Raw genomic sequence first — 13,786 nt, forward strand, 5'->3', positions numbered from 1 at the left:
TAAACAGCATTTGTTTTAAAGTACCCTGTGTGACTCATTAGAACTGGTGGCTTCTTTGTTAGCCGGGAGGTGAGTCCACTCAGTGGAATCATGAAAGGACCTATCCAAGGTGCTGAATCTATTTTGAAGTTAGCATTTAGCAGTTTAACCAGGTCTTTAAAGTATGGTATGGAGTTAGAGTGGGCAAAGTGTGATCCCATGTCCCCATCCTAGTGCTCTCCAAACATCAAGGGAAAAATGCTCCTAGGAGGTGTGGGGGATATTTGCCCCTTGGGCATTTAAGGCATAGGGTTAGACTTATTTTTTTTTTAAAAAAAACCTGGAAGTTAGCCAGAATGTATTCTGGTTACTTCCTATTTGGGGGCGAGGAAGGGGGCTTTTCTAAAAACACAAAAAAAATTACCCCACAGCCTTTAGAGCAGGCCTGGGCATACTTTGGCCCTCCTGGGGTTTTGGACTTCAATTCCCTGAAATCCCAGCTAGCTTACCAGCTGTTAGGAATTGTGGGAGTTGAAGTTTGCCCACACCTGCTCTAGAGGATGTTGAAGGGCATTTCAGGCAACACCCTCACCCCAGGTTGCATTATTTTTTTGCATTGGGGTGCCACCCCCACAACCACCTAGAGCAGTGGTTCTCAACCTGTGGGTCCCCAGATGTTTTGGCTTTCAACTCCCAGAAATCCTAACAGCTGGTAAACTGGCTGGGACTTGTGGAAGTTGTAGGCCAAAACACCTGGAGACTCACAGGTTGAGAACTACTATTCTAGAGAGATAATTCAGCCCCCTAGCTTCCTAGATCTATCTACCCCTGTTCTAGACATGAAGCAGATGCACCACTCCTCTTATTGTGGAAGCTACTTTATGCACCATAAGTAATCCAATCTTTCTTATGTCTCTGTCTCTGCTACTCTTCTTTCTGCCCCCAAACTGGGGAATAGGGAGGGATAGTGGTCTGGAGGAATCCTTGCTATGTAACAGAGGTAATGCAATGGGTCAGAGTTGCATGAACAGCTTTGCATGGTATCCTTTTTATTTTTCTGGCCTAGCACTTCCTGAAGTCATGACATGAAATCTAATGAATTGCCCACTAGATGTCTAGTACAGTAGATGTCCTCCATACTTAAAGGAGGAAAGAGAAAAAGAAGCTGCTGTTTATTCTTTAACATTTAGCTTGCATCAGGACAAATTGAATATAAAACAGATTTTAAGAGAAAGTTTTTGTGTTTTGTTTTGTTTTGATGCAGAATTTATTCCAAATTCCACCAGAAGCGGATGAGAGAACTGACAGAGGTGGGGCTGCAAAACTATTTCTATCTTTTCCTTCTGCTTGCAGCCATCGCAGAGACGGAGGATGTTTCCAGCCGCATGACGGAACTCTTGCGCTGCTTCAGCCCAAGTTCCACTAGCATCCCACTGAGAACTCTGATCTGGAGAGGATACTTTGCCTTTATGTTAACATATGTTGAGAAGAACATGGACATCAGTGTTCTAGCAGAAGAAATCTCAAATGCCTTCCATGAAAAGGCAAAGGAGTTCTTGGTAGGAAGAAATGACCTCTTGCAAAAGCAAAATCTCTGGATGCTGCTTTCTACCTACCTTGATGGCGTCCAAGAGGTTTTTGAGATTAGTCGCTGCTTGAATCTCTCTGAGGAAAAGCTGTTGAGTGAAGGTTTTAGCATGTTGCTCCCAGGTTGCCGAGGAGCTGAACTTTCAACAGTGCTAAACCTCTTGCAAGATGTTCTGTTCAGGCTGAGGTAAGGATTTATGTATGGACGTTTTCTTCTAGCTTCTAACTTGCTTAAATAACACTTAACAGACTTATGTTATATCTTTGTTTGCTTAATTATTCAGACTGCTGAAAAATGCTCTTCATCCATGTGGATACTAGAGTGGTATGCAAGTATGATTAACATAATGTGCAATTTAGATAAGAGTGCTAGAGCTCCATTGTAATCAGTGTTGAAACAGAGAATGTAACAAATAAAACAGAAAGGACAAAGGCAACCCATATAACTGCCGGAGCGAAAAAGATTTTAAACTGGTGCCAGTTGAAGTGCTTATGAGTAAGGCAGATCATGCCTTTCAGTGCTCCCAAAGTGAGCTATTTAAAATCAGAAACCAGCCCCAGAGTGTGAACAGAAATGATGTGACATCACTTGCAATGCACCAGGATGCACAAGTTGTTTCCTTGTCTCAGAACACGAGAATGAATTTCTACATGTTGTGAGGACACAGGCCTATTTTCTCATTTTGGCAATAGTTTATTTTGGGCAACAGTTGACTTGGTAGATAGCAAATATTATGGCATAGCATCATAAAAACACATACAAAATGCAAAAAATACCAAAGATTATGTATTTACTTTAGGGTGTATTTTGGACAATAGTTGACTTGGTAGATAGCAAATATTATGGTACAGCATTACAAATCACAAATATAAATGCAAAATGTAAAAAGATACCAAACCTAATGTATTTAATTTAGGATAAATTTGTGTAAATGAGCAAATTTACAAGGCTGTGAATGCTTGGAATTTTAAAAATGTGAAGCAGTATGTGTTGCTGAGAGAGAGGTGAGAGATAGATGTTCAAAAGTAAGGGCAATGTTAAATGGTATGCAAAAGAATCTTGTAACATCTTTGAGAGACCCTTCCAGACAGCCGTGTAATCTGGAGCAATGAACTGAGATTAAAAGTCCCAGTACCTCAAGGAGAGTCCACACACGGACCCATTAGTCCCAGTAAATCAGTGGTTCCCAACCTGTGGTCCACAAACCACCAGTGGTCCACAAGAACAAAAATATGGTCCACGTCCCTCTCATTACTACACCTTTTGCTTCGAAACCACATGGCAATGAGAGTGACTGTCTTGCGAAACCCTCTTATAGTGCCGAGGCAACAGGATCTTGGGAGGGGAGAGTCTGACTACCCTTGAAAGATTACTACTACTACATCAGCTCTAGATTACTAAATATGGTCTTCTGTGGGCGAGCAGATTCTGACTACTGTTCTGTATCAGGTTTTAGAGCTAATGTGGTCTATCCAATGCAATTTTCTGAATAAGCTCCCCAAATATCCAAACCAGATCTCGTAAAATTGTTGCAGTGCTGATGTGGATATAATAAAGTACGCACAAGCAGATTTTCTGTCATTTTCTCTCCTTATCTTCACTCCTGGTGCCTCCAGGTTTGCATTCTTGAACCTCGTTTTCCTTTGGGGTCACTTGCCTGCAACATGCTAGTGTGCACTGTGTAATTTCAGGCTCCATTTCCTTTCAATTAAACACAGGAAATGGGTTTTCAGCCCTGTGTAGATGGGTCTTGAGACTTACTGAGAAGTTTATAGCATAAGGTTTTGTAAACGGCATCTATGAAAACTTCAACATCTGATGCATCATCTGACGCAACTAAGAACTCATCTGATGAGGTAGACCCAATGAACAAAAGCTTATGCTATAAAGATAGTTCTGCCATTTTCAAAGGTGCTACAAGATCCCTTTACATAGTGATACACTCGCTATATCTTAGACTGTATTTCCCTGGTATTTCAGAGAAAGGGGTCTCGTAAAACCACCTCTGAGTATTGCTTGCCTAAGAAAACCCTATAAAATTCATGGGGACATAATAAGTTGATAGGCAGCTTGAAGATACATACCCCAAGCAGAGAAGGCAGTGGAGAGTAAGGTGGGGGGCTCATTGGAGGTTGTACCTCTTGTCCAAGCTGGAGCATAACCCAAAGTGAAGAGACACTCAGCTGTTCTGTGTTGTCCAACCTGAGTTTCAAGTACAACCACATCTCTCATCCATCAGCATATTTAAGAAACAGCTTCCTTGGGGCAGAGTGCCATAAATATAATGTGGTTAAAGTACCAAAGTGTTAAGGCATCAGAGCTTATTGACTGTGGTTCTATTACTCTTGCTGCACTTTGAAAAATAGCCGGGCCAACTCATTGCTGCTTTCCATAGGTTTGCTTATAGAGAGAGTGGGAGGGAGAGAGAGAGAGAGAGATCTGATATAATACAAGTAATAGCAATTCCAATATAGTAATTATTGGAACTTTACAGTCTTATCTGAGTTCCTAGATAGATAAAAACTGCATAAAGTGTAATAACAAGTAGTGAGGGGAAATGGGAGATTAGTGATTAAGTGCTGATCAGTTTTGCCTTGATTTATCGATACGTTTTACAACCTCCAAGCTGTCCTTTCTAAAATAAACATGCTTGTGCCCACTAATTCATATTGGAGGCAGCTCTTCATTTTGATGCCAAAAGCTACAGTAGGAAGGTTGGAAGACATCTTTCCCTTGTCATCTTGCCACAAGGCCTAATGAGGCAGTTATTGATTGGTCAGTGCAGAAACCTGAGGATTAGTCAGGGAGGGGCCGAAGAAAATATGCATTATAAACAGTTGGGGGGGATACTGACCTGCATGCTTACCTTAAGTGCTTTGTTACTGTCTGGATAGTTTGACTTCTGCTGTCAGTAGCTTGTAAATCCAAGGACAACTGATTTTTTTCTCTCCTAGGCTGTGTTTGAACAAAGATAAAGCAGTTGACAAAGTGTAGGTGATTTATTAGGAGGGTCCTTGTAAATTGGTTTAACTTAGTCTTTAAAAAGTAGAAACTATCCAAATGCAAGGGACTGCATCCCCTCCCTCTCCTTCTCTTTGATTGTTCAAAAGTGTGTCTTGCATACTACCTTGGAAGATCCTTTGATTTTGAATGACTTGTGTAAAATCAACGCATTGGGTATGTTCAAATTTTTTTTAAAAAAAAAGAATAAAGAAATAAACATTTCAGTTAGGGGCGGGGCGGGGGATGTTAATCGAAGTTAAAATAATTGATCTCCCTTATTCAGTGTAATTGGTTTGGAACCAGGTTTCATGAAAGGAAGCACTCCACTATTTCACAGACGTGGATCAGAACCAGTGGATTTTTTTTCTCAGCAAGATATTTCTACAAGCAGAAGTGGGAAATGATTTTGCTGAATTCTCACTGCAATCCCTAGACCCTGCCTCCCAATCCAGATTCAAAAGAATCCCCCAGTTTCTTAGACCATAATGTGCCTGAATACAATTTGCATTACTTTGATTTTAAAAGGTTCTAGAACAATGTTTCTCAACCTTCCTAATACCACAACCTCTTAATACATTTCCTCATGTTGTGGTGACCCCCAACCATAAAATTATTGTCGTTGCTACTTCATAACTGTAATTTTGCTACTCTTATGAATTATACTGTAAATACCTTTTGTGCCTTTTGTAAGCTGCCCTGAGTCCCCCCTAGGGGGTTGAGAAGGGCGGGGTAATAGCACCCAAATAAATAAATAAATAAATATCTGATATGCAGGATGTATTTTCATTCACTTGGACCAAATTTGGCACAAATACCCGATACACCCAAATTTGAATAATGGTGGGGTTGGGGGGATTGATTTCTTCATTTGGGAGTTGTAGTTGCTGGGATTTATAATTCACCTACAATCAAAGAGCATTCTAAACTCCACCAACAATGGAATTAAACCAAACTTGGCACACAGAACTCCCATGACCAACAGAAAATCCTGGAAGGGTTTGGTGAGCATTGACCTTGAGTTTTGGAGTTGTAGTTCACCTACATCCAGAGAGCACTGTGGACTCAAATAATGATAGATCTGGACCAAACTTGGCATAAATACTCAGTATGCCCAAATGTGAACACAAATGGAGTTTGGGGAAAATAAATCTTGACACTTAGGAGTTGTTGTTGCTGGGATTTATAGTTCACCTACAGACAAAGAGCATTCTGAACTCTGCCAACAATAGAATTGGGCCAGACTTCCCACACAGAACCCCCATGCGTTGAAGGGATCCACTGGTGCGAGCCTCCCTCCAACCACGCACATGCTCCCTTGCCTGCATATGCGCACCATGCTGCCATCCGCCTACACACCTGCTTGGAGTCTCAGAAACAGCCCTACCCTTAGCTGAGAGGCCGGCCAATCACACCAGATCAGGGCTTTTGGTGGGAGGGTTTGCCATCTGTTTCCAAAAAGGAAGAGAAGGACAGGCGGAGAGACCTTCAGCCTTTTCTGCCAAAGGGGTTCCTAAGACCATCCAAAATAGGTTTTCTGGTGGTCTTTGGCTATCCCTCTGAAACCCCCTCACTACCCCACCAGAGGTCCCAACCCCCAGGTTGAGAAACGTTGTTCTAGACAAGTGTCACAATAATGTTGTTCCTTTTGGATTCTTTGAGTAAATGAATTCACCACCACCCCACACACATACCAGACATCAATTTTGTATAGTATAAATGTACAGTGACAGAATAGTAATCCAGTTTATTTTACAATTGTGGAAAAGTTATGTGTGTTCATACACACACACACATAAACATCCATGTGACAAAAAGAGGGCTATAGAGCAGTATGTTTGGCCAGAGGAATAGCATATGTTCTTGGATACCTCTTCAATTTGGCAAAGGGAGAACTATCTCAGCGTAGCAATCCTTTTATGTTTTAAGATCCAGATGGGAATAAGATATCAGCCCTTGTATAACTGTAATATTTCTGCCAACTGCACTGGGTGTAATACTTCTCGGACTGTCAGAATTTGCAGGTAGGTAGGAAAGGAGACCACTGATTAAAGGGAGAAGCAGCTCCCTGCAGGCAGTTAGTTAATAATAACTTCATATGCCACTTTTCTGCTAACCTAAGATGATGGCTCACAGGAGCATTCCTTTATTGCTGATTAAGTAGCATTATGAAAATACTGACTTGGCTGTGTTAACTAAATGCCTTGGTATTTAAAGCTTAGAATGTCAAATAGTTCTAGCAGTCGCCTTTAACACATCACATGGGGAGTTTTCTGGAATCACATTTTATTTGAGGAGATTGTAGACTTGGCATTTTCCCTCCCCCATTTTGCAAAGTGAGGTGAAGCCAAAAGCTGGGCTTTAATTATAGCCATTCCGACTGCCGTGTTTAAAGGACTATCTGCCTTTCCTTTATTACCCCTTTTATTTTTCCAGAATTTATAATGTAACTATGGAAATTTGCTTTTGGGCTGAAACGCGGCTTGCGAGGTCTTGTAGGTGCTCACTTTCATTCTGTTTTTCCTTCCCTTAAGCAAGCATTTCAAAGCTCATATGTAGAAAAAGAATGGAAGAATAAATGGATTTGCTTATCAGCCCTGGCTTTATTGCTTCTCCTCTCCTAGTTCATTTGTTCTAGGCATACTTTTGTATCTAGAGTAATAATTCCTAAACTATGTGTGTTTTAAGAGGGCTTTGCTAGTGAGCTGCAACGAATAAAAAAGGAAGGGTCCTCCAAGAGAAGATGGTCATCAGTAGAGCAAGCCATCAAATGTCTGCCTCTGAATTATTCATTGGTCGTGATTTCAATCAAACTACAGTGAGTAGCTTTGCGTTCTTGATTGCTCTCAATGTGTAGAAAGTAACCATGCAACTGACTCTCAAAGAAAGAACTCCTTTGAAAGTGATGTAGGCTGAAACCCAAAAGACAACATCTCTAAAAGGAAGTGTTCTGTTTAAAGAACCAAATGCTGTTACTGAAAGAATTATGTTGTCAGACATAACAACATAAAGGTTGGCGGTTCAAATCCGGGGAGTGGGGTGAGCTCCTGCTGTTAGAACCAGCTTCCTCTAATCTAGCAGTTCGAAAACATGCAAATGTGAGTAGATCAATTGGTACCACTTCTGCGGGAAGTCAATGGCACTCCATGCAGTCATGCTGGCCCCCTGACCTTGGAGGCATCTACGGACAATGCTGGTTCTTCGGCCTAGAAATGGAGATGAGCACCACCCCCCAGAGTCAGACACAACTTAGACTTAATGTCAGGGGAAACCTTTACTATGTTAAGCCATTAATACTGCTGCCTCTTGAAGTAAATACCAAAATACTACCTGTATAAATATCAAAAACTATGTGAAAGGATGAGAAAAGTCAGTAGCAGGGCATATTTTCCATACCAATTATTTTCATAAAACTGTATTTTGATTTTGTAAAGACAACAGCTAATGTGACTTACATGGACCAGTAGCCTCATTTGATATAAAGTGGCTTCTTGTGTCTATACAAAATGATGGTCTCTCTTTGCTAGAACTCTATCAAGCAGATGTAGACTCATTAATAAATGAATTGAGTATAGGTAGCCCAATACATTTTGAACATTGTAAGTCTCCCCCTGGGCTAGTTACTTATGATATAATCACACGTACTGCTCTAAATGTTTCCTAATTTCCTACCACTTTTTAAACATTAGACTCCTTGTTTTTGTCTCTTTTTTTGGTGATATTATTATCCGCATCTCATTATTTGTTTTTGGGATACAGCTTGGAAAATTTTAAGTACTCTTTCTTGGTTTTCAAGATGGAAAAACTGACAGTGTTAGAGGTGAATTGTTTGGGTGGAAACTTCATGTAGCAAGTATGAGCTGTAATCCAGTAGAAATAATAATATTTTAATCTCAGAATGGGCAATTATGGAAGGAACAGAAGGCTACATTATATCCCTCAAGAAACCTTGGATAGCCACACCCACTTCCTCATAAATAAAATCAATTTTTTTGATCAGAAATGTCCTCTAAGGATAGTGAGGGGAGCATTTTCTGCATGTTTTGGGTTTTTCACAGACTGTTTTAGCCTTTTTAACAACAGGATGTGAGTGGATATCATTTTGTTTCAAAAAGGGTCTCAATATGGTCTCTTACAGAACATTTTGGAGCAGAGAATGAGGTACAGATACAATTTTTGATTCCCTAGGAGTCACATGAGTCCACCCTTGTTTTAATCTGTAGTGTCATGCAATGTCCACAGTGTTGCTGTAGTAAAACTCCACTTAAAAAGTATACAAATCCCTGAAGCTTATTGCATGACTTTGGGCCAGTCACTATTTCTCACCTGTTTTACTAGATTTTGTGAAGATAGAAAGGAGGGAAGGGTCATGTTTGCCACCTTAAACTCTTGGATCAAAGGCAAAATATAAATGTTATAATAATTGAATTAATTCACATTCTGTCTCACTAGTGTTAAGCTTACTAGTGAACTTCACATCATTCTCTGTGAGCTTTAGTTCCTGAAAAATTACAATTTTTGCAGAACTACTATAAGAAAGAACATTTAAGCTGTAATGTTACACCGATTGACTGCTGAGCAATCTTGGTACGGTATTCCTGATTATTTCTGAGTAACCATATTCCCTTAAGCAGTGGTACCAATCCCCTTCTCCTGGAGGACAGTTACATTGAAATAACTTGGCATGTATATATAGTTGGCTGTCTATATCCACGGGATTCTGCATCTAAGAATTTCACTATTCACAACTTTAATTTTTTTAAAAAATCCAAACAGCAACCTTTGATTTTCCCATTTTATATAAGGGACCTTGTTTTATTATGCCATTGTATGCAATGGGATGTGGGTATCCACATATTTTGGTATCTGGTGTATGTCCGTCCATCCTGGAATGAAACGCATCAGATATCTAGAGCCCACTATAGATGGATTGTATTTGATTGTGTCCCTCTATTGACAGACAGCCTTTTGATGCTGTTGAAGTTCAATAAGTCGAAAGGAGATATTATAATTTTAATTAATTTATCCTTTCTCCTCAAGTCCTCCAAGCAATTTACCATGTCCCTATAGCATTGGCACACCTTTCCTTACTATTAGATTTTAAAATATGAATGAGAACAAGATGCAAATCAACATATTTTCAGCCATTTTTGAAGAGAACTGAAGAAAGTAGATTACAAACGAAGTAAGAATTTACAAATGTATTAAGCATATAGTACATTTATTTAGTTATTTATTTGTGATATTTGTATTTCTCAGCCTGAAGGTGACTCAATGCAATTTACAGTCAGCAACAATTCGCTGCCCCAACAGACATAAAATACAATTAAAAACATTTAGCATATAATATTAAAACTAATAAAAGCATAAGTCATCAGCGTCTCCTTACTAAAATCGTTGTCCAGTCGCATCGTCCAGTTGTTCCGTAGTTCCATATTTATTTGTTATGCTGCATTTGTGAGAGCTTGCTCGAAGAGCCAGGTTTTGACTTTTTTACGAAATGCCAGGAGGGAGGGGGGCGATCTAATATCCCTAGGAAGAGTGTTCCACAGCCAAGGGGCCACCTCTGAGAAGACCCTATCTCTCGTCCCCGCCAGACACATTCTGCGAAGACTGTGTCCGAGAGAAAAGCCTCCCCAGAGGATCTTAGAGTCCTAGATTATTCATAAGGACATTGAACTTGTAGTATGGTGGACATACTGCTCATATGCAAACTGCTAAAATAGTTCATCCAAATAAGAATTAATTGAGGGAGATACATAACAAAGAGTTTGAACACTGTGTATCAATATGTCCAGAGACTTTCAGATGTTTTGGAAATGAACTTCTAGGAGCGCCAATCTTTGTGAAAATCAAATATAAGAATGAAGGATGAAGGCTACTAAAACTCTCAGCTAGTCCAGCATGATAGTGAAGGGTTCTTTCTTACTGTTACCTCTGAATTTGTTTTTACTACAGACTCAATTTTTTGGTACTCAATGCATCATATATGAAAATAATCTGTATTAAGTATGTCTCCAAAGACATCCACCACGCATTGATTACAGACGGTCCATTCAGTTGTATCTAAGAACTTCGCACCTCCTCTAGGTGTTGTATTTTCTCATCATCTGTTACAGGTAATAAAACATGGAATCAATTGTGTACCTCTAGATTAACAGAAGGATTCACACAATGATGCATCAGCATTCTCCACATTTGAAATGATTTCCCCATAGCCTTTCCTTGCATGTTCATCCAATGTGAGTTGTATGTCTAGAATGGTTTGCTGGGCTGTGTCCAAGAAAAACTCAAGTTCCTTAATGTCCTTAAGTGCCTCAGTTGGGCCTCAAGTTACTGGATCTTCTTTTCCATTCAAGTAAGCTGTTTGCACTTGCAGCAAATGTAGCTCACTAGATGTCCTGTCAACAAGGCGAATATTCCATGACCCCTGCATGTGACCAGAACTTTGGTTCGCCTTCTTCTCAAAACACCTCAGTTCTCCTGTTCTCTATTTTCCAAAGATGAGTGTTGGTTAAGTTGCACACGCCTAACTGAAGCTCTGACCCCTGAGTATATGGCTCTGCCTCTCAAGCACAGAGTCAAAACTCCGCCCTCCTTAAACACATGGCCTCAAACACGAGGCCCCAAGCACAGGCTTATCAGCCTTAGCAAGACACTCACCACCTTATAGACAAGTACCCAGTCTTTAAACAACTAGAGACAAAGAAACATACAGTGTTCTAGTGCACTCTAAAAGGCAAGGCTTACCTTGAGCAAAGATGGCTTCCTGCTTCCTCTTCAGATGCTGGCTTTTAAGTGATCAGAGTTGTGATCCTCCTTCAGTTTTGTGTGAGGACTTCACAACTGCAAATCCATTGTGAGTTTCTATAGTTTAAAAATATTGCAGACTAAAACAGTTTTAAGGTTTATCTGACAATCTTTTTTGTCTCAGCGAGAGCACTACTCTAAAAGTGGTTGCCTCCTTAATAAAGATTCTTTGATAGCTAGACTGTAGCTAAATCAACAAATAAGAGTGCCTATTCATTATTGTTGTAGTGCACCCTGTAGTTTTGCAGACTGAGTGTGGAATTCCTACTATATATCTTTACTATGGAAATATATACTTGTTTTGAGTGGATTTTTTTATGTTATACTTTGTCATCAAAAATGCCCTGTGGGAAATCCTCTGAGCCCATCAGGAGACTCTCTTCTTCTTCCCATTTTATATCAGTCAACAGATAAGCTGATAAAGAGAATATAGAGAGGTGTCTTTTACTCCAGGGTTTCAATATTAGTTCTTGAGAAATATATTTTTCCAATATATTAATCTTTTTGAATACTATTGTCAGAGGGAAATGTGACAGTTCTTCGAATTCTCTTGATCTTTGACACTATCTGAGCCTTCTTTTAAGAATAAGTTTCATTTTTCTGCATCTCTAACTAGATTTTTATAATGTTCCTTCCTAGTCATTGGCTCTGATTTCGGTCCCTAGATACAGCAGCTATTATACTTTGTTTTGGATGGAAGAAACAAGAATATGAAATATGAATGGTGTTATCATTTTCCTCCTATATTCAGCCATATTGTTTTCAGAAAAAAACATTTGACATTGAACATTCTCTTCATCATAAAAATGATAAAAGTAGTTTGATGAATATGTTAAAATTAACTTTAGGGCAAAATGCAGCATTGTGTGAGTGGACTTGCACAGTGGGACTTTTCCATTATCTCCTCTTGCCTGTAACCCTTCCGACACATACAAAATGTGCTGCAGAGTATTCCCCTACTTCTCAAAGTAGGGGGTAAATGAAGAGGGGTCTTGCATCCTCCCTCTTTTCCTGATGGGAGCTATTCTATCTGATGGAGGGGCTAATTGGATATAATCATTATAGTGATATGCTAAGATAATGAAACAATGCGGGTAAATTTTGCAATCTGTAGCAGCAAGTTTTGTCAGTAATGGGTTTGAAGTCAAATTCTGATTTTTGAAGCAGTATGTTTAACATCATGCATCATAAAAATGGGAAGGATATTAATATCATCTCTTCTCATTTTTTTTCTCAGCCTTTAGTCCTTCAGATATTGTTAGGGGCTTCGATTCCCAGAATTCTTAACTAGTATGATCAATGTCAGCAACTCTGGGAATTGAAGTCCAAACATCTATAGCAATTCTATTCAAGGTGGTGGTCCCTTGACCACCCTTTGCCAGGAGATATTTCCCGTAAGGAAAGAAACAGCTGTAGCCAATGGGCATAAATATGCTAAATGTCTCTGCTACATTGGAGTGGGGAAGAATCCATCCCCTAACACAGATATCTTATGCAACACTGATCTGGGAGATCCAGCATTTAAGAACCAATGAGTCAACCAGTTTATTGTCATGGAGAAAACAATCATGACTCTCATTTTTGTTCTCGGTAAAACTTCCCTGGAAAGCTTCCCATTTAATGTAGGATATACAGTACCTGATATTTGGCTTAAAGCACAGTGCATAGTAATGAAATCAGCTTGAAATACAATATGACAATGTCTTGTTATCACGTGGCTCACCCCTCTCTAAAGTGAAGTACTCGTGTGTCCCTACTAATAACTGTCAGAGAAAGCATTTGGTTTGAAAGGTTGACAGATTACTTTATTTTGATTGAAGTATCCTGAAAATCCAGTGAAAATTTGCATTTTAATTAATAGTAATAATAATAATAATAATAATAATAATAATTTTATTTCTTACCTGTCTCTCCTCATGACTTGAGGTGGGGCATAACATAGCTCTAAACACATAATCATTATATACAATACACATATTAAAATGTATTTCTATGAAATACATATATTAAAATACACAGAACAAAGATTAAAATACAGTCAATACAAGATGTAAGTTTAAAATTCCTAGTTAAAACTGACTCGGTAGACCTGCCAGAGGAGCTAGGTTTTAGATATGCTTTGAATTCTAACAGCTCATTTAGCTGTCTAACGTCTTCCGGCAGGTCATTCCACAGTCTTGGGGCAGCGGATGGAAAGGTCCTCTAGGTGACGGTTGCCAGTCAGATTCTGGCAGGCTGAAGTAAGCGTCTGCCAGAGGACTTATGCGTTCGGGGCGGATTGTATGGGAGAAGGTGATCCTGTAGGTAACCTGGACCGTAACTATGTCGGGCTTTAGACGTCAAAAACCAACACTTTGTACTTTGCCCAAAAACTATTTGGCAGCCAGTGGAATGACTTTAATATAGGTA

General features: G+C 39.5%; 1 protein-coding gene across 1 annotated transcript in view; it reads left to right on the top strand.

Annotated features, from left to right (window-relative positions):
• The window catches only part of MMS22L (MMS22 like, DNA repair protein), a 90,801-nt gene that overhangs the window by 42,219 nt on the left and 34,796 nt on the right, over positions 1–13,786 (top strand). The window contains exon 14 of the mRNA XM_067467425.1: positions 1,244–1,753. Within this exon, the coding sequence (XP_067323526.1) occupies positions 1,244–1,753 (510 nt within the window). The remainder of the gene's footprint in view (positions 1–1,243; positions 1,754–13,786) is intronic.

Source organism: Anolis sagrei, chromosome 1, assembly GCF_037176765.1.
Source record: "Anolis sagrei isolate rAnoSag1 chromosome 1, rAnoSag1.mat, whole genome shotgun sequence".
In the NCBI taxonomy this organism is placed as follows: Eukaryota; Metazoa; Chordata; class Lepidosauria; order Squamata; family Dactyloidae; genus Anolis; species Anolis sagrei.